The sequence below is a fragment of the Ochotona curzoniae genome, unplaced genomic scaffold (genome assembly GCF_017591425.1).
Source record: "Ochotona curzoniae isolate NIBS_2020 unplaced genomic scaffold, NIBS_Ocur_1.0 scaffold_2476, whole genome shotgun sequence".
NCBI classification, from domain to species: domain Eukaryota; kingdom Metazoa; phylum Chordata; class Mammalia; order Lagomorpha; family Ochotonidae; genus Ochotona; species Ochotona curzoniae.
Genome location: NW_024467095.1, coordinates 3,063,283 through 3,087,252, shown reverse-complemented (window position 1 = coordinate 3,087,252; position 23,970 = coordinate 3,063,283). Strand labels below are relative to the sequence as shown.

Here is a 23,970-nt window from a genome sequence, read left to right as displayed (position 1 = left end):
CTATGATAAAAATGACAAAACATTTAAGAAGAAATAGAAGATACTAAAAGAGAAACTCACCACGTTCCTAGACCATCAGCAGAATCAGCATCATTAAATGTCCGTATTAGCATAAGTCATGTACAGATTTAATGTGATCCCAATCAGAATCTCAGCCACACTCTTCTCAGAAGGCGAAAACCTTTTGAAAGTTAAAAAACAGAACCAGGTGTTGCCATTCTGGTGCTGCTGAAATACGTTACAGTCCATCCACGTCTCTCCATCCTCTTTCACAGGCAACAGTTGGGAAATCTGAAGGGAAACCATGAAGGCGCTGGAAAACACCCGAAACCAACCCGACTTCAGCCAAGTGCATTCCTTTCTTCGTCCTCCCTCGTGGTGTACACAGGAAGCAAAAACCCAGAAAGCACAGAGCTGCAGGCTTTTTATTTTACGTGTGCGTTTGTTTTACCCGAAATGTCAAAGCATTTGGAGCTGCTGAAGTGGCCAAGACTGTTCCCCAGGTGGGAGAGCATGGCCGTGTAAAGGCAGACTTCCTCCAATTTGTTGGAAACTGAGTAGAGAAAGCAAGGGAGTCATTAGGAAATACTATCTTGGAAAATTAAAACGCTCAACAGAAATCTTGGCCAGTGTTCATAACAGGGAAGATATTTGCAGTGCATTTCATGACAAAGAAGAAGAGCCTGTTAAGTTTGGAGAAATTCAGATACTGCATTTTTAATATAGATTTTCTGGGGTTTCAACTGAAGAATTACACTCTGATTAAAGCCTATCTAATGGGGTTTTCCCCCAATCAGATTTTACTTGCATGACACATAAGGAAAATGCTAAATGAAATGAATAGAATCAGGTCTAATGGATGAGAATACTAAGAGGGATTCCAAAAAAATTGGCATGTTATCTCAGGGTTTTTTATTTGATAAAGATGTGTGTTTGAAGCTACCTATGCAGATGGACTTGACCAACTTTTCTGTGAGTTTGGAGTTAAGGCTTTCTCAAGCTGCCCTCCCCTGCAGACGCAGCACTCCGAGAGCAACAGGGTCCTCAGGCTGGCAGCTGGACGAGGCTGCCCACGGTCTGATGGTCTGTAAGAGCTGTGTCATCAGAGTGACAGCAGCCACGAAAGCCTTTGAGGCTTTAACAGTGTGCAATTTTCTTTTATTCTTACATACCTCTTGCTAACTTTTATCTTCCCTCAATTTGTCTGCCTTTTATAAAAAGCCATTTGATGGGGAGAGAATTATCATAATATGACAATTCCATTTTTTTATGGGAAGAAAGGAGACTTGCAGGAGAATATCAATGTTCTCTGTCAGTTCACATTTACAGCCTGAGCAAATGTGGCGTCGAGGTTTTAAAGAGACAAGGCCACGGCCCACACAGCCTGTCTTTACAGAAAGATGGAGAAGCTGTCAGGAACACTAGAGATGCTGGGATCTGCAGCGCATCGTTAGGCAAGTCATGAGAGATGTGACGGAGATGCTTCTCATGCCTGTAAAAGCCAACTTCCGTTTTGTTGAGGCAAAAAGGGGAAGGAAGCTCATTACTAAACATGCTGCTTTGAAATCAGACAAATAATGATAGTCCAGAAGGCAGATTGCGTGTGCTGACCTCCTGCATGGATAAAACATACAACACGTGTAGATGACAAATGCATTACAAATAATCTTAACGTTAATTTTTTCCCCAACGAATGCAGAAATTTTTAAATTTTTAAAAACATTTTATTTATTTTTATTGGAAAGGCAGATATACAGAGAGGAGGAGAGTCAGAGAGGAAGATCTTCCATGTGATGGTTCACGCCCCAAGTGACTGCAATGGCTGGAGCTGAGCCAGTCTGAAGCCAGGAGCCAGGAACCTCTTCCGGGTCTCCCACACGGGGGAAAGGGCCCAAAGCTTTGGGCTGTCCTCAACTGCTTTCCCAGGCCACAGGCAGGGAGCTGGACGGGAAGCAGGGCTGCCGGGATTAGAACTGGCACCCATATGGGATCCTGGAGCATGCAAGGTGAGGACCTTAACCACTACGCTATTGCACCGGGCCCAAATGCAGAAATTTTTAAAGGTGGTAGTTCAAGTGCAATATATATATGTGTATGTGTCTATATATATATATAGGACGATGCTATCATTAGGAAAACAATATCCTTGATGGCTGCGAGACAACTAGTGGCTGCTCAGTGATATCATGCACATTTTTTGAGTGCCAGAAGGAATGAAAAGACCATAGCTTTATTATTATTTTAATTTTAAATGACTCAGATGAAGGGATTGAATAGACTTTTGCACATGGGCTGCATGTAAAATAATTTTTCCCCACAGAATTCAGAAATGAACATTACTTCCTCTTTTTTTTTTTTTAACCAGTTTTAGCTTTGTTTTTTCAGAATGAAAATGGGAGGGAAGTTTCACATCACCCGGTTAAATGCGCAGACGCCGCAATGGCCTGGTTGGACTCAAACCCACATTCCCATCCAGAGGTCCCACATGATAGAAGGACCCGAGTTACCTGAGGCGGGCAGTTAGCAAGCGAGCAGAGCTGTGTGTCGTATCTAAACACCACACCATGGGATGTGCTATGCTTACTAGTGTCCCAATTCTAGGCCCGATCCTGGAGTAGCGAGGTTTTCCATTGAAACTTCTATTGCGAACCGTTTTTGCCAGACTAAAACTCTGCACGCTTATGGGTACTCTGTGATGTTTCTTTTCATTTAGTATTGTGTAATATTCAACCAGGGTCAACACACTTATCCTTTCAAGTATTTAACATTGCTTTGTAGTGACAGTGCCCCAAATTTGATTTTTATTTTCTAATAATGTGCATTAAGTTAAAATGATCTGTCATGTTAATTATAATCAGTCTTCTCGGCAAAAGAGCCCCGGAAGTTCCTTACTGCTATCTATGAATTCACCTCTGCCTACCCCTCCATTCCTACTTCCTTTCCCAGGCTCTGGGAATCACAGCCCTGTTTTTAACTTCTCTAAGCTCACCTGTGTTTTGAATTGCCCGAGTGAGTGAGAATATGCAGTGACTGCATCTGTGTGCTGGGTTGACTTCACTTCACATGATGTCCTCCAGTTGCACCAGTGTTGTTGCTAATAGCACGTTTCATCTTTTTAATGGCTTGGGAGTATTCTGTTGCATATTTGTACTTCCTTTTCTTCACCAGTCATTGCTGAGTGACGCTTCTCGGACACGCGAAGGCTGCTGCCGTCAGCATGTGAGCGTAGATGTGTCTTTGACAGATGGGTTTAATTTCCTGTAGCAACATTCCCACGACTGGGATTGCTGAATCATGCAATAATTTTAATATTAGTTTTTGTGAGAAATCCCCATATGGTTTTGCACACTGGCTCTACTCATCCACATTCCCACCAAAAGTGTAAAAGGCTCCCTGCTCTCACATCCTCCACCCTTATTTGCATTCTGATTTGAAAACAGCCAGTCTCACTGGCGTGGTTTGTCTCCCAGGTGCCTAGTGACATTGATCATCGTGCAGGTGCCTGTTAGGCATCTGTTTTCCTGGGACCAATGTCTGGATCTGACCATTTTGAGTTGGATTTTACTATTATTGGCAATGTAGTTATGAGTTGACTTCCATATATATATGTGTGTGAGGCCTTAAAAGTAGGAGAGAATACTTCTGACGTTAAGGTCCCTAGCATCACAAATCTGACTACTGTGAAACAACCACTAACATCATAGAAAACATGCACTCAGCGTACATGGTCCAGGTCTAAGGAAGCATTGACCTTGGGGTGGCCACATGAGCACCCAGAGGGTGCACTCTGCCACGTAAACCTGAAGCTCACTGGGCAGTTCCCTGGGGCACATTTAGACAAACACCTTTCCAAGCACAAATGTAACAAAATCAGTGGCTGCTAGTCCTAAAAAGTAATTTAAGAAAGGAACGTCTTCTAACTCCACATCCGTGTGGAGATGAACACTGCTGCTACAGTGACCAGGACAGAGCAGGACTTCCGGTCAGAGATGTGGATGCCAGAGGAACCATGGCGGATAAACAATTTAGGGCGTAAGGAGATAAAATAACTTCTCTGGGAGGGCTTCATGAGCCAATGCAAACACAGTACCAGTTTATACTCCTGACAGCTGTTTTTTCAGCACAGGAATATTATTAGATAACATCTTCTCCAATTGTGGTGTCAAAAATCTGATAGCAAACTTGCTGCTCCGCCCCATTCGTGACGTTGTACGACTTGAGGAAGCATTCCAACCACGGATATGCGTCTAGAAATGGAAAAGAAAATGTTATCTAACCATTACAGCCAGACCAGAAACTCCGAAGCACATGAGCAAGAAGCTTAGTTTAAAATCATATTTTAATTTAGTCTGGAAAGAAAATATACTTAGCAAATTTAACATTATGCATTCTTCCAAATACATATTTGATTCATGTCATTGTTTTGCTGCAATTATAACCAATTTGACTTTCCCAGCCGATGAAAGTGATTAAAACAAAGCGTTTCAGATGCCTGACCCCCGGTATTTCCTCCTTTTCTGATTGCTGAGTGACCTCTGCTGGTTTGTTTTGTTCTTGATTTACTGGATGGAAATAGAAACTAAACTTCCAATCAGCTCCAATCCTTACCCCCCCAGCTAACGTGCTGATCACAGCAGCTACGGAGCCCAGGTAGTGCTGGCAACCACAAACGTTGGCCATTTCCAATATAAGTGATGCTCAAAGTAACAATTTTTATGACTTGCAGTAAAAGTCTAAGTCTGAAGGGGATTTAAGCAGTGTCCAACACTGTGTATCTAGGACAGGGACTCTGCCCAGGCACAGCGTGAGAGACAGGCCACAGGAAAGGTGACGAGCTCAGGAGGGCTGTGTTTTTTGTACGGCAATTTCATTTTCAGAAATCTACTCAAAAGAATCAAAAGCAAGGATAAGGGAAAAGTGGTCAGAAATAAAGGTGTACAAGTAAACTTGGTCACACATGAAGAAAATCCCCTCTCTTACAACTGTTTTAAACTGCAGATTCCTCAAATGGAAAGCAATTTCTGGTTAAATAAAACTTGTGAAAGTTTAAATAACGCTTAAATCTACAGGTGGGAAAATGTTATCGACGAAAAGATATAAGAATCAAATAAGCTAGTCACACTGTTAAGATCATTCGGATCTGCAAGGTCCAACCCAATAACGGCTAATGATGGAAAACTCAGTGATGCCTGGTATAATCTAGAAAATTTGAAATACTCATGATCTGGTTAATCAAATGCCTAGAGAAAGCATGAAAAGAAAGACAAAAAATTTTTTAAAATGTGGGCCCGGCACAATAGCATAGTAGTTAAAGTCCTCACCTTGCATGAGCCAGGATCCCATATGGGCGCCAGTTCTAATCCCGGCAGCCCTGCTTCCCATCCAGCTCCCTGCCTGTGGCCCAGGAAAGCAGTCGAGGACGGCCCAAAGCTTTGGGACCCTGCCCCCGTGTGGGAGACCCAGAAGAGCTCCTGGCTCCTGGCTTCAGACTGGCTCAGCTCCAGCCGTTGTGCTCACTTGGGGAGTGGGCCATTGGACGGAAGATCTTTCTGTCTCTCCTCCTCTCTGTATATCTGCCTTTCCAATGGGATGAGAAGCGGGGCCGCCAGGATTAGAACCGGCACCCATATGGGATCCCGGGCATGCAAGGTGAGGACCTTAACCACTGCGCCATCGCGCCGGGCCCTATCAACTTTTTTATTGCAGGGTTATGATCCATAGTTATTTCATCCTTGCCACTATCTTCATGCAAAATTGGAATATACAGTAATGCTCCAGACTTGCTAATTCATTTGGATTCAAAGTTTTCAGATTTCTAAAAACGCAGATTGGAGAACAAGGCGACTCCACTTCAAAACAGAGTCAGTTGTAAACATGTCATTGCCTACCAATTTTTCTTCCTGGAGGACAGAACGTTTCCATAATCAAGTCCACACGTCTCTGGAAGTCATTATCAACCAGAACTTCTGATGCTGGGACCTGAAAGAATTTGTCCTTCAAAAATGGTCATAGAAGGAAAAAAAACGATGTTAGTATCTTTCCAAGGTATAATGTGAAAATATTTCAGCTAAAATAAGCACAGCATTTCACTCTATGAACGTTGTAGCATTAATTAAAGTGCTGGTACATTCTGAAATCTGGTTTACTACTTTAATCTTAAAAAAGCTTTGAGACATACACAACCAAACTGCTTTGTCTTAACAACAGTGATGATTCAAAGCCAGACTCATCTTTCTCTAGGTATAGGGAAATAATCTCATGCTAACTGTAAAACAGACAGGCTTCCAGCGTAGTTCTGCTTTCCCTGCATCCCTAACATGCATAGGATATTATGTGGTACACCACAGGTACCTATGAACTGAGAAGGTGGGAGACAGAGTCAGCATCATCTTACACTCTTCTCAGCTGTCTGTAGGAAGTTACTTTACCCTCACAGAGGGCTGGCTTTTGCTCTCAGCTTGTGAGAGGTGACTGCTCAACCCTGAGGGTATCAGTTGTCAGCTGAGAGCTGTCTGGTCCTGTGGCCAGGCCAACAGCGTGACAGTGTGGAGGTTAGGGCATGGATTACCAGGTTGACCTCAGGAGGGACTAAGGCAAAAGACAAGAGCAGCTGACCAGCGATGGAGCGGCCTTCACAGCCTGCCAGACGCTGGCATGAGGTGGGCAGCACATACCTGTGACACGGGCACACCTCCACAGCAGGAGGACTGCTGAGCAGCTCAAGGCCTGTGACTTTTCTAGATTCTGCCCTTTCACCTCACTCACTCCTTGGCTGATTTTAGTCTAGATCCTCTAACTGTAGTAGACTGTAATCATGAAAGTGACCATTTGGACTGCCCTGTACTTTGGCAGAATAATCCACAATTTCCTACCCAAGTAACTTCATCTCTCCCGATACGGGAAAATGTGCAATGTTCACTGTAAATAGCAGCTACACACTTCTGCAGTTTGATCTAGAGTAGAACTTCTGTATGGAATACGGAATGACTCCCTTCTCAGATCTTAATTCCTCAATTCTTAACTTTTCAAATACTAACATTTGCAATGTCAAGATATACAGATTTAAATGTTCACATTTATTTATGCTTTACATTGCCTTAAATTCTTTTAAAAACAAAGTAAGCATGAATACACGTACTAAAACACTATCTTTTCATTAGAAACATGTTTACTTACAGAGTCCATGAGATAGGTTTCCAACACTCCAGTCCCATCATCAAAAGTGAATGTCATGACAAACACATACTGGAGGGGCACGACACCCAGAACTAACGAGGGGGTAAAGAATCATAGCATGTGAGCTCTACGTTCAAAGTGCTAAAAAATTAAACCTGTTTTACAATAGTATAGAACCATAAATTTTGTTTACTAATAGATAAACTTAAAAATATGAGCCTTACTGTCCAAAATAAACAAGGAATTTCAAAATGAAAAGGAATCAAAATGTAAAATACAAGCTTTTTTCTCAGTATAAGCTCCATCGTGCTCAAGATGCTTTTATCAGCAATGACATTAGCCATTTAGCTCTGTGTCTAAGGGTCCTGGGAATCCAGCCAGATAAATACATTATTAACTGAAAAAAGTGGGTTCCCTGTACGGATTTTGTAACATTAGGTAACATAGAGAATCAGAGGGAACCGAAGCAGGGCATCCAGCCCCGCCTAGACCTCTTCAAACAGGTCTGTGTACTGAGGGAGAGACTTGCTAACAATCACGGTGTGCAGGACTCAGGCTCAGCACGCCTTCAGGACACTGGGGGCCGTCAAAGGCAGGTTCACTGAACGAGCGGAGCTGGGTCCTGCTGTTCTGATTCCTGGCTTGTCAGATGACCGCCCCTCTGCTTATGTTCTGTCAGCCCCTACACTTCACTCCAGCGGCCCCACGTCTAGCTGAGATGCCGGGTTTCGTGAAGAGCCTTGGGAAACTGGACTTCCACTAAGCAGGCCAGACAAGGAAGTGAGGTATCTGAGAAGTAAAGATTCAATGCAACTTGAGAGATCTTCAAAAGTCCGAAATCTGTTCACATCACAGAAGAGGAACTAGGTGTACCATGAAGAATTCCAACAGAAACTGGTCCATGCTGAAGTTACAGGCAGGCAGATTTCACTTCAACATGAATAGTAAGTGGTCTAACCCTGAGAGGGCCACGCTGTCTTGGAGCGTCATGGCTCTCTCTTCACTAAAATGACGTGATGAGCACAGTGAAGAGTAAGGTACACACCGAGTCTTCCTCCAGCTGCTGGGTAAAGAGCTAGAACATCTGTCTCTAACCTCTGTTAACTTATCTCCAGTTGACAGATTTGCTGAGAACCTGTCGTTATTACTGATGACCAAAAGAAAATCAAATGATCAAATCACACACGAATATATATATAAAATGATTACAACTATAGTTAATACACATTCTGCTGAAAGTGACTTTAGCAAGTATTTTAAACATTTAATTCTATCTTCTGTTATAATCACTGTGAATGGTTTCACTTAAGGAAAGAAACTTTAGCTGAGGTTGGTAGAAACACAGACATTGGAGTATAAATCATGGGGAAAAATTTACGAGCAGGTAGAGCGGAAGGATGTCAGAATCTCACTGACCTTCTGCCACGGTGGAAGGGGTCCACGCCGCATCAACCAGAGAACTCAGACTCTGTATTGGTCGCAAAGTAGAACACTGTTTACATCTGAAATTAACAAGGATTAAAATAATGTGTCAGTTCATTATTTTAGCTTACTTTTGCATTCAAGATGTAGTTTTCAGGTAAATTATTTAACAGAAGTGTATGTTGCCATTGTGCAGTTCAGCAGTTGTGACGTCACGGACTGACTGATGTGTGCATGCTCAGTAAACGGCAAGCACAGCAGCCACCGACATACCACAAACAAGGATCACTCCGAGGCCGTTTCCAATCCAGGTCTGTACACTGCGGACATACCCGTAGTGGAGTACCTTTCCTTGTATGAAAAATGGCGCTGAAAGGTCCAGGAGTTCCAGGTCTTCCGGGCCAGATCGCACAGGAATTACACTATGGAACTTGGCAGCGAGTTTATAGATTTCACAGACTGTACCTCCTGGTGAAACAAAGAAATGTGCCTCTAAGTGGCAGATGTGCAGGCAAGGTGGAGAGCCAGCAAACACAGGAAGTACCGGGAGGGGGGGAAATGGACGAATGGAAAACAAACCAAGAAGCCACAAGTGTGGATTCAATATTCTCTTTGTGAAAAATATGAATAATCACTATACAAATCTGAGTAAAAGATAAAGCTTGCAAAATCCTCGGCACCTTCTTAAGTTTGGACAAACTGCTCTTTACACTAGGAACTCCGGTTTAAATCAGAGGATAAAACTGAAAGTCAAAATATGAAGGTTTCTTGCTATTAAACCTGCTATTTACCATTAATCATTACTTAAGCTTAGCTTTGAACATGAAATGAATGTTTTAAACCTTTAGGTCAATATTGAATTAAAACACATAGAAGGAAATTCATGTAATATGAACTCATTCCATAATATTTACTCATTTTCCTGGGAAAATCGTTGCCAACTGTTGAATTCTATGAAGGGGTAAAGCATTAAAACTACTACGATGGATCAGACAAAAGCAGTATGCCCAATGGTGTGTCGTCATTAGACGGCAATATTATCACTGAAACCCAGACCTATGATGCCTTCTCTGGAGTGTTTTCCATTTAGATTTAATAACGTTTCCTCCTTCTAGGAAAACACCTCTGCTCAGTCCTAGCATTTGAGCAGAGTGTATAATGATAACATTCAACCACAGAGCAGAGATGTGTCTGGCCTGTCAGAGGAACTTCCAAAAAGTGCACATTTCCACAAAAACAATAAGAACAAGGATAGCAAATGTCAAACCCATAACTTTTTAGAACTCATCTAACAATAACTAGAGGCTTAGAAGGATCTAAGAAAGATCAGAGAAATGGCTGTGTCTTGCTGAACACAGCGTACCGGTGGCCTTTCGAATGTCCTGCGTCCCTTGGCTCTGCTGGCGAGGGGAGCCACGCTTCTGTACTGGAGTTAGATCCTGAATCCTGATCATGTCATTGCAAAAACTTGAAACAACCTTCTTCAAGCATGCAACTAAAACGCGTCACAGCTCCAGAGCTACAGCCCATCTTCCAGAGACTAATGCTGTAGCTCTGCTAAACAGACGCCTGCCCCATTCTTCTCAAAGTTGCAAAAGGAAAGGATTCCAGGCTCGTTCTGTGCCCATGTCACTGAAGCAGTAGTATTCCAAGTAAGCGGTGAGCCTCCATCCTGGTCACTGGCACTGGTTTCCCAACGCATGGGCTAATGACCTCAGTCAAAGTATGTAAATGCTCTATTAATTTCCTCATTGCAACACAGGGCATAATATTCCTTTACGTAAAGGCTAAATAAAAAAATGTTTTTAAATATTAACTTAAGTTATTTGACAGGGACTGACAGAGGAGTTCCCATTGGCTGGTTCACTACTCAAATGCCTGCAATAGGCACAGACTTCTGTTCATGAAAATGATACAAATTTAAAGATAAAATATCAGCAATAATACTACCATCAAGGCAAATTCTTAAGTGAAACTAAGTATTTCTCGAATGCAAAATAAACATAATTTTCCTTTTATTTTTAGAAAGTTATGAAGGAAGAAGGTCTCCAAAGGAAAAGAAATATTACATCTAAATCAGGACAAAATGCTTCTGGGCTGTGTACCACTTATCTGGAATGGGACCAGAGGAATTTCTGATTTTCCCCAGGTTCTGGGCTGTCCGCGAGGCGGGTCTAACCCCAGCTCCTTTAGTCTTTCAGGGACACCTGGTGCACGCAGCCGGGCTAAGTCTGCACAGTTACTGTCACGCAGCCACGTCTCGTCTATGACCCATTTTATGAGACCAGATGCGAAATGTTCCACATGTGATGTCAGCTGGTGTTGAAAGTCTTGGATTCCGGAGCATTTTCAGATTAGGGACCCTCAACCGGTATGTATTAAGTGTTAAAGAAAATCAAGAAAACAAGCGTGACAAAATGTTCTCTTCAAGTGTGTCCCGTTCTCTCGTCCCCGCCCCTCCAGACACCCTTCATCTAATTTCATGAAACGGCAGTGACGTCAAGAGGCTAAGACGGCAGCCACTGTGCGCAGGCAGCCTGCACACAGGTTCTAGCTGATCTATACAATGTGTTCCTTTTTATAAACATGTAATTTCATGTAGCAGATTGCTTGAAAACCATCTACCAGTAATTATTTTAAAACATGCAAATGTGATATTCTCCTGAATGGTGACGTGTCTCACCTTCTATGAGGATCACACAGTCGCGGGCAAGCGGGAGAATGCCTCTTTGTTTCACAAAGTGCACGGCTACATGCCGCCCACCTTGCCCCTTGGTGGGCCACAGCTTTGAATCATACAGTGATGTGTTGTGTAGTTTGGTATCTGCGGTTTTGGTTGCACTCTCTTGCAAAATCATGTCCAAATTGCGCTCATGTGGAACTTCTTGCCTGAAACCAACAGAAAATAGTTTTGGTACACGCTGCAAAATTCTTACATAAAGAAATTATACAACTTACACATTGTTATGCAGAGCAGTAAGCCACTTACAATATGGAAATTTACTTGACAGATTAAATGGGTACACATTTCTAAGATAACAAAGAAGTCCTATAAATTTATTTACATATTTATATAATAACTTATATTTGGAATAAAGACTTCCAGGTCTCAAGAAATTATCATTAAAGAAAATTTGAATTTTATTTAGTATATAGTACTTAAGCAGGGCAGAAACAGTTCCAACTAGGCTTTCTCTGCGTTATATAACTAAAACCTTTCGCCAGGCAGGCCTCTTCAGAGTTTTGCTCCGTAGGAGATAAGGCAAGGTGGAGGCCACGTTACATGGCCCAGTGATTGTCCCCAACAAAGACACCCATCTGGGCAGCCCATACACCAAACACCTGCAGAAGAGCTCAGAGAACTGGCTGAGAGGCCAGAGTAATCACAATTTCCTCCTTTTCAGGAGTTTAAATTTTATAGCTGCATGTGTAGGATAATACACAAAGCTTCTTCTTACTGAAACACTTACAGTGAATGGCACTTAGGGCAGTGCAGCTTAACGGACTGCCAGAGGTGTTTCGGCTTGTAGGATCTTAACTTTGCTCGGATGCGATACTGTTTAGGAGCAGTCTGTTTCAAAATGGTGCTGAGTGGGGTCTTCTCCAAATACTGATGATCTGTGAGTACTGGGGAGAAGCATGGACAGAAATCGTAAGTACACTCACACTCACAGCTACTCCCTGACCCAAATACACAGTATTACATCCAATTAATTTAAATGGTAGGTACACGGTAGGTTTTTAACAAATCTAATGAATAAATGCTGCATAACTGGGACAAAAAACCCGAACTGTATAGTCTATGTATGAAAATATATTTTTATGGGACTAATAGACATTTCTGGACTACATTAGGGAAAACTGCACAGTTTAATCAAGAAAACAATATGCTATTTGGGAGATACATAACTTAAAATAACTACTGAATCTAAAGAGATTATCTGAGTTCCAATGTGGGGAACAAGAGAGGATTAAAGGTTAAATGGGGCACAGTTTCGCCCCCCTGGTGTCTGCTGACTATCAGATAAGAATGAACGAGACGGGGGAGGAAAGGCAGCCTTCACTCTCCTCCAGCACAACACGCGGTCTTACTGGTGGCAGACAGCTGCTGGCATCTCTCCAGCTCGTACGGAGACACGGACCCAGAGCCTGTGGATGAGAGGAAAAGGAATCATAGCTTCAAGTCTGTTCCAGACCCCGTGGCTTGCTCAGGAGCGCGCGTCACTACAAAGGAATGAGCCATTTAGACAGGCACCAATACGCAAAAGAGTACATAATAAGCAGAAATCCTTCTATTTAAATTCTAGCTCAGGGAAATCTGGATGGGTTGGGCACACGCCTGCGAAGGACCTAATGAAAACACATACAATGGGACAGGTAAGTGGTAGGTTGCTAATTTCATTCATGTGACACTTCCAAAAAATTAAGATTCCTAAACATTTATTAAATTTTAGCTAGTTTGTTCACAGTGAAGAGTTCAGGAAGCAGGCTGGTGTCTGGAACTTACTTTGAAATGCACCAAAAATTATGAATTGATGGATTAAATGAGAAATAGAGACCCAGATATGTATTTGATGGAGCAAACAGAGTACCCTGTTAATTGGAAATCTGGGCAGTGTGTGTGCAAGTATTCGTTGAAGAACTGTGTAACTCTTAAGTTCTTTTTATTATGTGGGAGAAATGCATTGTGAAGGAAATAAAAAGAGAAAGATGACTTTATAATCTTTATAATCATAAAATAGAATTTAAAAGACCCCAAAAATAGCAATACTTCCATTTAAAACTAATTTTTATTTGAAATGCAGAGTAACAGAGGGAAGCGGACACAGAGGAGGAGATGTCTTCCTTCTGCTGGTTCCCTCCTCCAACGACTGTAATGTGCTCAGGTGAGGCAATCCGCAGCCAGAGCACAGGAGTCTCCTCCGTGTCTCCCTGTGGGTCAAGGAGCCCAAGGTCCTGAACTAGCTGCTGCTGCTTCCCCTGGCCACAGCAGGTCCTGAACTAGCTGCTGCTGCTTCCCCTGGCCACAGCAGGTCCTGAACTACCTGCTGCTGCTTCCCTTGGCCACAGAAGGGAGCTGGATTGGAAGTGAAATGGCCAGGAGAAAAAAATAGCAGCCATAAGGAATGTCAGTGCCACAGCTGGAGGGTTAGATAACTGTGCCACCATCTGGGCACCAAACAAATAAGTTTACAAGTGTTAGTAAAATGAAGAAGTTAGGTCCTAAAAAGTATATTTTACAACTGCTTTAACTTACATTCTTATTGACAATTCACTTTATGGGCCTTCCTACATAAACATGTTGATCACTAGTCCTCCTTCCTTAACGCCACTAATAATTATCCTAAAAATCTCAAGAAAATTAGTAAGGGCTTTTGAGGCTAACATGGTATGCTTTCACTGAGTTAATCTATTAATATCGTCCATTAAAACAAAGGACGAGAAAAATGCAGACACCATAAAAGTATATATTTATATTTATTTACTCATTTGGAAGGCAGAGTGACAGAGAGAAGAATCCTAAATGCCTGTATAGGTTCCAGGAAGAAGCCGAGAGCCTGGCACCCTCGTCTCCCATGGGCGCTGGGGGCATCTGAGCCCCCAGTGCTGCTCCTAAGATGCAATTAGCAAGAAGCTGAGCCGGTAGGTCGTAGTGCAGACTTGAGCCACACTCTGATGTGGGATGCAGACTCTCCAAGCAATGGCCTAACCTGCTCTACCACGACACCCACACATATTTTAATGAGTTCATTCACATATTCGTTACATAATTACTATCACTCCAGTTTCAAAATACTCATATAATGAGGGCACGAACTAGGCATATATACCTTTGCCTAAGACATACATAGAGATTCGGGTATTCCTTTAAAATGTGTCAATAAAAAGAGAGGAAGACATTAAAAAAGAATTGCATTGACAAAGTTATTTATTTAACTAAAAATGGTCCTTACTTGAAGGAGTTGAAAAGCTGTCCTCGTGTTCTGAGGGACAGAAATGATCGGAGGGCTGACTGGTCCAGTCCGCAGATTCTAACGCCCTAGACATGGAAGGACAGATGTCCACATCACACACAGCAGAGGCGCTCCGTGCACCGACCCAAGAATTCACCTAAACATGCAAAACACTGTGCGCATACACATTCCACAGAAAAGGGAACACAGCTTTTACCAGGTTATCTGAAACTTCAAGTCCCTGAAAATTCAAAATCCAACTTCAGAGGTGCACAAGTGGCACAGCAGGATGACAGAACAAACAAACTCGGGACTTAATGGATGACACGTGAGTCCCAAGAGCCACGGAGGAAGATGAATGCAACAGCTTCTAGAGAAATCAGCTCAAGACAATTTCTAAAACGGTACATGAAATCTTACTTTTTCAGCTCGTCCACATCAGAGTTATTCTGGGGCAAGACTGTGATACCGCGGCCATAGCTCGTGCCTCCATGGAGGTGGAACTCCAGGCACAGCACTGTCGCCTGGCTCTCTGTGTTCAGTGACTGAAGTTTGGTGTGGAGACTATAGATTCTAAGAAAGCTTCCAATCTGAAAGTGGAGAAAACACAAATAACTTGATACCTGAAGCGTTAACAGCCACTCTGGGGTAGTGATCACAGCAGCCCGGGACGGCACGGGTCAGAGAAGGCCCTGGTATGTCACACTGGACCGTCACAGGCATGAACAATAATGAACACCACCCCACAGAGGACACTGGAATGAAACGGGCTTGTACATACACAAAACCCTCCTGGGCAGACACACACACACCCCTGGAAGACACATTCACATTTACAGACATCAACATGTGAGAAAACATTGCATCTTAACATTACTGAAACATGACAAGCGTAGGATGGGGCATCTAAAACATGTTCCTAGCTTTGGACAAATTTTGAAATGCCCGCTTGTACGTGTCTGTCTGTGTAAAAATGTTTGGGATGACCTAACTTTCTTAAAAAGCAACGTCAGGAAAGAGTTAAAAAGCATCAAGGACAATTAATGATGTAAAATCATTGCTTACTCTGTCACGGTAAAATTATTTTTATTTAAAACGTTGCAAGTCTTTAGAATTGATTTCATTTATTATGACATATGATGCAATCTGAAGCATCTGTCTTGCAGTGTTAATAGGAATTCATTGTTTTAAACTCATTCTTCTCAGCCACATGACTGAGCGTTCTCTTACACCAGTGTCAGGAAACAAAGAACGGGGCGGGAATGTTCTTTACAGCCCACAGTCCATCGCTTACAGAATAAAAAAAAATTTCATTTTTACATTATATTGAGAATAATGCTGAGATTTTTAGCCAGAAATATTATGCCATATATTTTGTTAATTGTGTGTGCTAATATCACCCTCTAGTGGGCAAGGTAAAACAATGATTCCAAAGAAAAAAATATCCGAAGACAATTCCCAGCTCTCAAGGAGTGGTCACTCCCCGGCAGGTGCTCCCCATCTTCACCGGCTGCAGAGCACTGGGAGAAGGTGCTCTGTGAGGCACGTGCAGAGATGCGCAAGCCTCGGGAAAGCAGAGGGACAGGGAGGAACCCAGGACAGGAAACGTAGGTCCACACGTGGACGGGCCATAACGCCCAAGTGCAAATGCCTTGTTCGTACAATCACTGTCTGCTATCCAGAAAAGGTCACAGCAGCCTTTAGCACTAGTTCTAATTGCTGAAATTAACTCATAAATACAGGCAATATCCTTCAGGGAAGAAAACACCACGTACATCTTCAATAGTTAATTATTTTTGGTTCCTCCTCCACACGGGGACTTGCACTCCTACAAAAGTCCTGCCTTTTACCTAATTCACTTGTGTGAGTTGCCTGAGCTTATTTGCCATGCAAAGTAAGAGAAATAACATTTTCTCCTTCATATATTTTTTCTTTTAAGGAACATTTCTAGGTTTTTCCTTTAACTTCCTACATGTAGACTTAAAGATAGCTTGCAATAAAAAAAAAAAAAAATCATTTATTCTCAGTACTTAGGACTTCTGAGCCCTAGACACAGACCCTGGATGACAGCGATTTCAGCCACTTACCTGATTTGGAAGTGGGTGATCGACAGAACAGGCCACTGGACATCGCACCCAAAACACATGTTGTCAATTCACCAAAAACTGTCATTTCTAAATTGTAGACTTTTATTTAAAAAGAGTAAATGCATCTCTCATTGGTAACTTTTTACACTACTTAGTACCAGGCTCTCCAGATTCCATTAAACCAATTAAATAGGGTGGACATTTAAATCAGCAATATTTGATACACCCTGGGTCATTTTAAAGCAGTGTATCTCACATGATAAATTTTCCTTACTGTTTTCACAATTGTCCATACTTAGGAACTTTAGATATTTGGGAAATACATTTTTTAAAGAGTAACCTATTTTTAATAATAATCTACTCTATTTTAAAGAATGATCTATTTAATTTTTTATAATTCATTTTATACGTACTTCTTAAATCTAAAATTCAACAACGCAAACTTCAAGTTAATTTTAGACTCCAAATATTACTTGTTTGAAAAATTATTTCTATATTTTCCATGATAGTTTTACAGGTATAGTGACTGCCCACTTCTCCTCCCACTCTTACAAATATCACTTGTAAATGTGATCATTGCCATCATGTACAGAATAACAAAGTAGGAAGTATTTTTGTATATTTTGTATCACCTTCAGAGATCTCGCCACTTGGACATGGTTGTCATACACTAAAATGTCTATTGTCAGGTTCTGCAGTTGATGGAGTTGATTTAAGTCACCTTCCAGTGCAAGGTCTTGTATCAAAACTCTCCAAGATGGGAAGGGTGTCCTGTGGCCGTCCCACACCTGCCATGAGAGGAAAGACAGAGCTTGACCATGCTTCAAAGAAACACAGCAGCCTGCTAAGGCAAGAAGCTTATTTCCTGGTATCAATACTAAAAATAATGAAATGCATGCCTCTATTACAAATAGGATCCACCTCACTTTCTGATTATAAAAGAACTACATATGAAGTTCTGGTAATGTAAAAATGAAGAATGGAAAGAAGAGAAGTCACACTGCTATAAGCTTAGGTGACATACTAACATACTATTGGTTGTATTTCATATTTTGTTCTGTGTATTTGTAATGTCTGTGTGTATACACATAAGACATATATATATGTCTTATTCTGATATATGTGTGTGTGTAGATATATGTATCTTATTTGGAGACAATAAACTGACTTAATATCCTGCTTTTCTTAAATTCTCCTCTAGAGACCTTATTACTTTCTTAAATTAAATTCTCAGTGCAGTATTTTAAGAGTAGTAACACAGAAGCTGTTTTTATTTAGCAAAATTGTCTATCTAAAAATGGGATGCAGGCATATATTTTTTAATGGTAAAAATACAGACTCTCTTATGCAATATTTATATGTTTTCTAACACTACAGCAGTCAAAAGCTGATGCTCTGTAGTCACACTGGTTAGTAAATGCTCATTTGTTAACGATGTTAACAATGCTAACAATGGAACACAGCACAGGGCTCAGAGTGGTTGCACAGCAAGCCAATTCTTCACTCGTGGGACACCCCATACAGGGGCGAGTTCCAGTCCCAGCTGCTCCATTTCTGACCCAGCTTTCTGCTTATGGCCTGGGAAGGCGGCAGGTCCTTGGCCCCTGCTCTCAGCTGGGAGCCCTGCAAGAAGCTGCTGGCTCCCAGCTTCAAACGAGGCCAGCTCCGACTGTTGAGGCCTTTGGGAAGTGAACCATCAACAGAAGATCTCTCTCTGTCTCTCACCTCTCCACTCCTCATCACTTACCCTTTCTCTCTGTACTCAAAGAAGATAAAAAGAAACACATACTATGTTTTAAAAGCCCATGTGTTAAAGACCCTAAAATAAAAAACACTATATAGAAGACACAGACACTATTTCCCTTGGAAGGGAAAGGAAAGGAATTGAGTGTAAGAGAAGAGATGCTCATCATAAGTGGCAAACTAATCTTAGAGTTCTTATTACTGTACGCATTATACAAACCTACTGCATTACAATGCTGACATATTTAGGCATTAAAGACTTATGATTGTAAGTATGACAATACGTACCTTTAGGAGGAATGATGCTCCATCCACTTCTGCCTTGCCCAAAAGCTGACAAGTCAGGTCGAAATACTGCATTGGCTGAACATCACACAATTTTAATAAGGCTGAAGGAGGGGAAATATGAGAAGATGCCCAAACACGTAAGGCTTCTACCATCTTGTGGTCATTAGTAGTAAAGCTAAAATACTTGCTTGAAGTGCGAGGTATGACAGGTGCACCCAAAGTTCCTTCAAAGGTCAAAGACGCAAAGCCAGAGCTGGTGATACCTTGAATCGCATTTTTATATTGCTGGATCTGAGAAGGTGCAGTGAAGTAGAAAACAGACACACAGATAGCTCAATAAGAGAGAACCTGCAATTGACGAAATCTGAGAAGTCATTAATATTTCCAGTATTACTTACTGATGATATAATTCCTTAATTCATTGAATTAACATATGAAATTGTAAAATCAATCGGGATTACATTAAAATGCACAAGTATCATGTAAATTGTAAAACTGCACAGTTTGTTTATATTCATTAGGGAACCAGTCCATCGAATCCTACCAAGGTTGCACCTGTGAGGGCGGACATGGCAGCACCGCAGGGCAGGCTGCCACCTGTGTCCTTGGCATACCATATGGCCACCAGTTCGTGGTCCAGCTCCCTTCTAATGGGAGACGCAGATGATGCCCCTGGCCACTGGGTTCAGCCTGGCACAGCCCTGGCCGTTGCAGCCATCTGGGGAGTGAACCAGTGGATGGAAGATTCCTTTTTCTGTCTTTTCCAGACATCCTTACAAATAAAACCTTTTTTTTAAAGACTAATACATGGCATTTGTATGTATTACTAGGAAAGTACAACACCTAAAATACAAACAATGCAGGTGACACTAAGCATTTACATACTGAGAGGTGGAGAGAGAGCCCCTATCTGTCGGCTCATTTCTCATAGAGCAGAAACTAAATTTCCCAAAGCAACATATTCATTTATTAATGACACCTACAATGCCAGCAGACACTGAAATAGGAGCATGTCGGGACTGTTGCTGAGGACTATACTACTGCAATAATGGGAGGAAAATGGTGGAAGGGTAAGGGGGATGGCTGAAAGGGGGAGGGAGGGGGTGTCCCTACAGCTACAAAGCTGCATCACAGGAAATAATCAGTACAATAAAAACAACAGTAGATAATGTAGTGTTTACATGGAAATCCATGTAATAAAGGGAGATAAAGAAACTGAAATGCTTAAAATATAAGATTCACAAAATATTAAAAGTACTACAAAAATGTCTAGGGTTGGATGTAATGATTTCCAAAGAACAGTTCAACAAAACTAAACAAAAACAGCTGAATAAAGAAGCATTCTAACAACAAAAGCAATACTTTTGAGAAAATCATCTTGAGTTCTAAAATTAGTATTATAAAAAAATTAAAGGCTTCCTTACATTCACTGAACTGAAAGCATTTTAAAACTTTCTGCTTATACATAACATTTGTTTCATATGAGAATTTTACTTTGCTTTAATGTTTTCAAATTTCATAAGTCTTGATTTCATAAAAAAAAACCAGTAAATAATGGCATTAATTTTAAATGATTTTTGAAATTGACCTTAAATTTAGCACAAGCAAACAAAATTCTTGATCAAATATTTTAAGGGAGGTTTTAACTGGATCAATCCATACTTGTTTATTTGAAAGCAGGAAGCCAGAATGGAACTAAATAATGCCATCTAATAAGAAAGGCAGGAAGCTCATCTAAAAAAAGAGTTGTCTCATCATAACTCTAAGTCTGGTTCTCTTACATTTCCTCTTCTTTTTTGAAATACTTGATGTCATTCACCAACAAAGCAACTACATGAGTAGTGATAACTGGCTTGGTGAACAATACAGAGTTTTCCTTCAAATACACAGGTCTAGGTAGTAGGCGTTATACCTTCAGTCTGTGAAAGCGAACAATGTCTCCAACTTTGTAAATTTTGGGAAGGGCTTCATAGTTTCCACTAAAGAGCAGGCAGGTCAATTTGACATTTGTCTGGTCCACAATCGTGACAACAGAGCAATAATCTGGGAGACAGAAGAACGTACCCTGTTAGCATCTCAGAGCATTTGATAAAAACACGACATGCTCACTGCAGAACCACTAACAGGTGGGAGTCCTTAGTTAAGTCTCCCCGAACAAGAGCAGCAGACACTTTCCTGGTTGGCGATATACACCACCAAATGACCTCATAAATTACTCTAGAAAAATGACTTACAAAGAAGTGTGAAACATACAGAAATCCTGCTTAATATAAATTGTACAGAGAGGTAATTGCTTTTTTCTTTTTTTTTTTTTACCCTCCATGTTTAGGAATCATGGAACAGATAAACTACATTCTAACATACAAATCTAATTTGTAAGTTCAATCTGGTTAGATTTAGAGTAAATACAAAAGTATTTGTAAAAAATACGATGAAGAGTCATGTAATGTCCACAATAAATGTGAAAACTGTTGCAAAAACCTAGATTTTATAGTTACATTTGTCAAATACAAATGAAAAAACACTTTATCATATATATCTATGAGTATATATACAAAGTATTCAAGGAAGAGAGTACATTAGCATACTGGGAAACAATGCATCTATATAGCACATGTTTTTTCTTGACCATTAGTAGGATTTCATTAATACTTACACTTTTATGTTACTTTATTTTCTTCCTTCTCCTATACTTGCCATATCATGATATAGTTACATACCAGAAAATTAGGCTTGTAATGGTGAAATAAATGACTATGCTAATATAATAACTTTGGAAAAGTTAATAGGAAGATATTATAGGGAGTGGGTGAGCATGACATATACATATACATATCAATATATGATATAGGGCCCTGCGGCGTGGCCTAGCAGCTAAAGTCTTCGCCTTGAACACACCGGGATCCCATATGGGTGCCAGTTCTAATCACAGCAGCTCCACTTCCCATCCAGCTCCCTCCTTGTAGCCTGGGAAGGCAGTGGAGGACAGCCCAATGCTTTGGGACCCTGCACCCGTATGGGAGACCTAGAGGAAGTTCCTGGCTCCTGGCTTTGGATTGGCTGAGCTCCAGCCGTTGCGCTCACTTGGGGAGTGAATATCTATCTCTCCTCCTCTCTGTATATCTGACTTTATAATAAAAACAAATAAATCTTTAAAATATATATATATATAATATACCTAATAAAATACTCAAACGGGAAAATGATAGTCTTGCTAGTCATGTATAAAATACTACACATGAAAACAAGAACCAATATTTGCATTGCAATGAGAGCAGCCTCTTCTAACACTACTTGTAATAAAAGCTATAATAGATCTTGCCTTTTCATAATCATTTCAAAAACTGACATGTGAATAAAATGCACACACTTTCAGTCCACCCCAACAGCACAGTAGTGTGGAAAAGAACATTTTCGATTCTTTCACTTTCAGAATCCACGTGCACTGAAACTGAAAGTTGGTCTTAAAGTTGGTCTTTCCAGTTTGAAAAGTTCTCAGTTATTCCATATCCTTCACTGGGGGATTTTCTCCACTCGTAACCAGGGATCAGGAAGGACTCAGGGCGGCCCCTGCCTGTTTCCCAACTGTCCTCCGATTCTGCTTCCTCTCGTTTTCTTTCATGCCAACTTTTAAGTGATTGGCTAACTTTTTAAAAATATATTTTAATTACTTTCTCATTTTGTTTTGTGTGTTTTATTTCATTTTTTTTTCTTTGTGCTTATGAAATGGCTTACACAAAACATCTTTTGGTTATAACAATCTATTTTATGCTAACAATTTAACTTCAATTAAACACTATTTCCTATACATTTGGCTTTCAGTATCTACAATGCAATTAACATTACTACTTACTTCTCACATTACTGCAGTATTTTGTATTTCTGTATTTACTTTTACCAGTGGATCTTTTCATTGTTGTTCAGCATCCTTTTCATTTATTATGATTGTATTCAACTAGACTTTAGTGTCAAGACCATATTTATTATATTGATAAAAGGCTCGAATATATATTCATTTTCTTAATTACAAATCAGAATTAAGCTTCTGTTGTAACACTTAGAAACAGAAGGAGTTGTGTTTAAAACGAATAAGACAGGTTGGTCCACAAACAATCCACCAATTTTATTACGTACCAGTTCCTTTGCTTAAATATGGGGGCTTAAAGAACTTCACGACACCATACACGTTGACAACTGTACCCCCTTTAAGCTGATTCAGGGGTGTATACATATAATGTGTTGCTGGAGTCTAAATAATGAAAAGAAAGACAGAAAATACATCGCAGTGAGAATTTACATTTTAGAATCATGTTATAGTCAGATATATCAATTAGCAAATCCATGTAACTATTTAATCTATTTAAGTGTCTAAAAGAAGCAGTAGCCTAAAAAAGGTGATGCTACACCTGGGGAAAAGTCGCTAAACACCAACTATAAGTGACAGGGGCTGGTACAGGGCTCACTGCTAGTCCTTTACCTGCAAGTGGCAGCAACCCATACTGGCACCTGCTGCTCCACTTCCCAGATGGCTCCCCTGGCAGTCGCTGGGAAAGCACTGGAGGGTGGCTCTCCATGCCCACGTGGCAAGCCTGGGAGAAGCTCTGCCTCCTAGCTCCACAGAGCTCTGCTCCAGCTACTGAAGCCATTTGGGGAGTAAACTAGTGTTAGATCTTTTCCTGTAAATCTGCCTTTCCAATAAAATAAAGAAATCCTTAAAAAAAAATCAGACTATATATTTACATGCAGAGGTATGACTTTATATCTCTACCCATGTGTGTTACTCTATATATATTTAAAATTAAATAACATCTTACCAAAGACATTGCTTCTGTAGAAAAATCTCTTACTGGATACGCATAAACCTGAAAATAAAAGAAAAGGCTTACTTGTACACAATTAGCTCCAATATAATTACATGCCTCCAACTGTAAGAGAATGCCACAATTTACTCTATAATACACAAATTCAGTTAAGACTTACAAATTGAGTGACTTTCCTCAAAATAGAAGAAACTTCTGCCATTTCCATAGAAGCAAAAAAATCAGGGTTACTAAATCATTTTTCCTGTACTGTGAACTGTTTCAGAAAGACAAAGGATGAAGATGCAGCTCCGAGCACCCCACAGACCTAAAAGCCTCACCCATCTCCATCCTAATTTTTTAATTTTAACCCTCAGGATGCCACTGAGCATTGTGGGAAGAAAAACAGGAGGATGGTGGCCTGGAGGGACAAGGCCTGGCCCAATTCTTCCCAAGGGCAACCACAGAGAAAGTACATCACAACTGTGCGAAAAGAGGACA

The 23,970-nt window shown here is 40.9% G+C and overlaps 1 protein-coding gene across 1 annotated transcript; it reads right to left on the bottom strand.

Moving 5' to 3' along the window:
• Nucleotides 1-4,093: 4,093 nt before the first annotated feature.
• POT1 (protection of telomeres 1) lies at nt 4,094-23,527 on the bottom strand. The gene is made up of 15 exons (XM_041002370.1): nt 23,485-23,527; nt 22,805-22,919; nt 20,583-20,713; nt 18,671-18,961; nt 17,272-17,427; nt 14,973-15,142; nt 14,553-14,638; nt 12,691-12,747; nt 12,069-12,225; nt 11,282-11,487; nt 8,931-9,066; nt 8,593-8,678; nt 7,177-7,268; nt 5,889-5,994; nt 4,094-4,247 (listed from the first exon to the last, which is right to left on the bottom strand). The coding sequence occupies exons 1-15, from the start codon at nt 23,491-23,493 to the stop codon at nt 4,135-4,137; spliced, it is 1,911 nt and encodes a 636-aa protein (XP_040858304.1). The 5' UTR covers nt 23,494-23,527; the 3' UTR covers nt 4,094-4,134.
• Nucleotides 23,528-23,970: the final 443 nt, after the last annotated feature.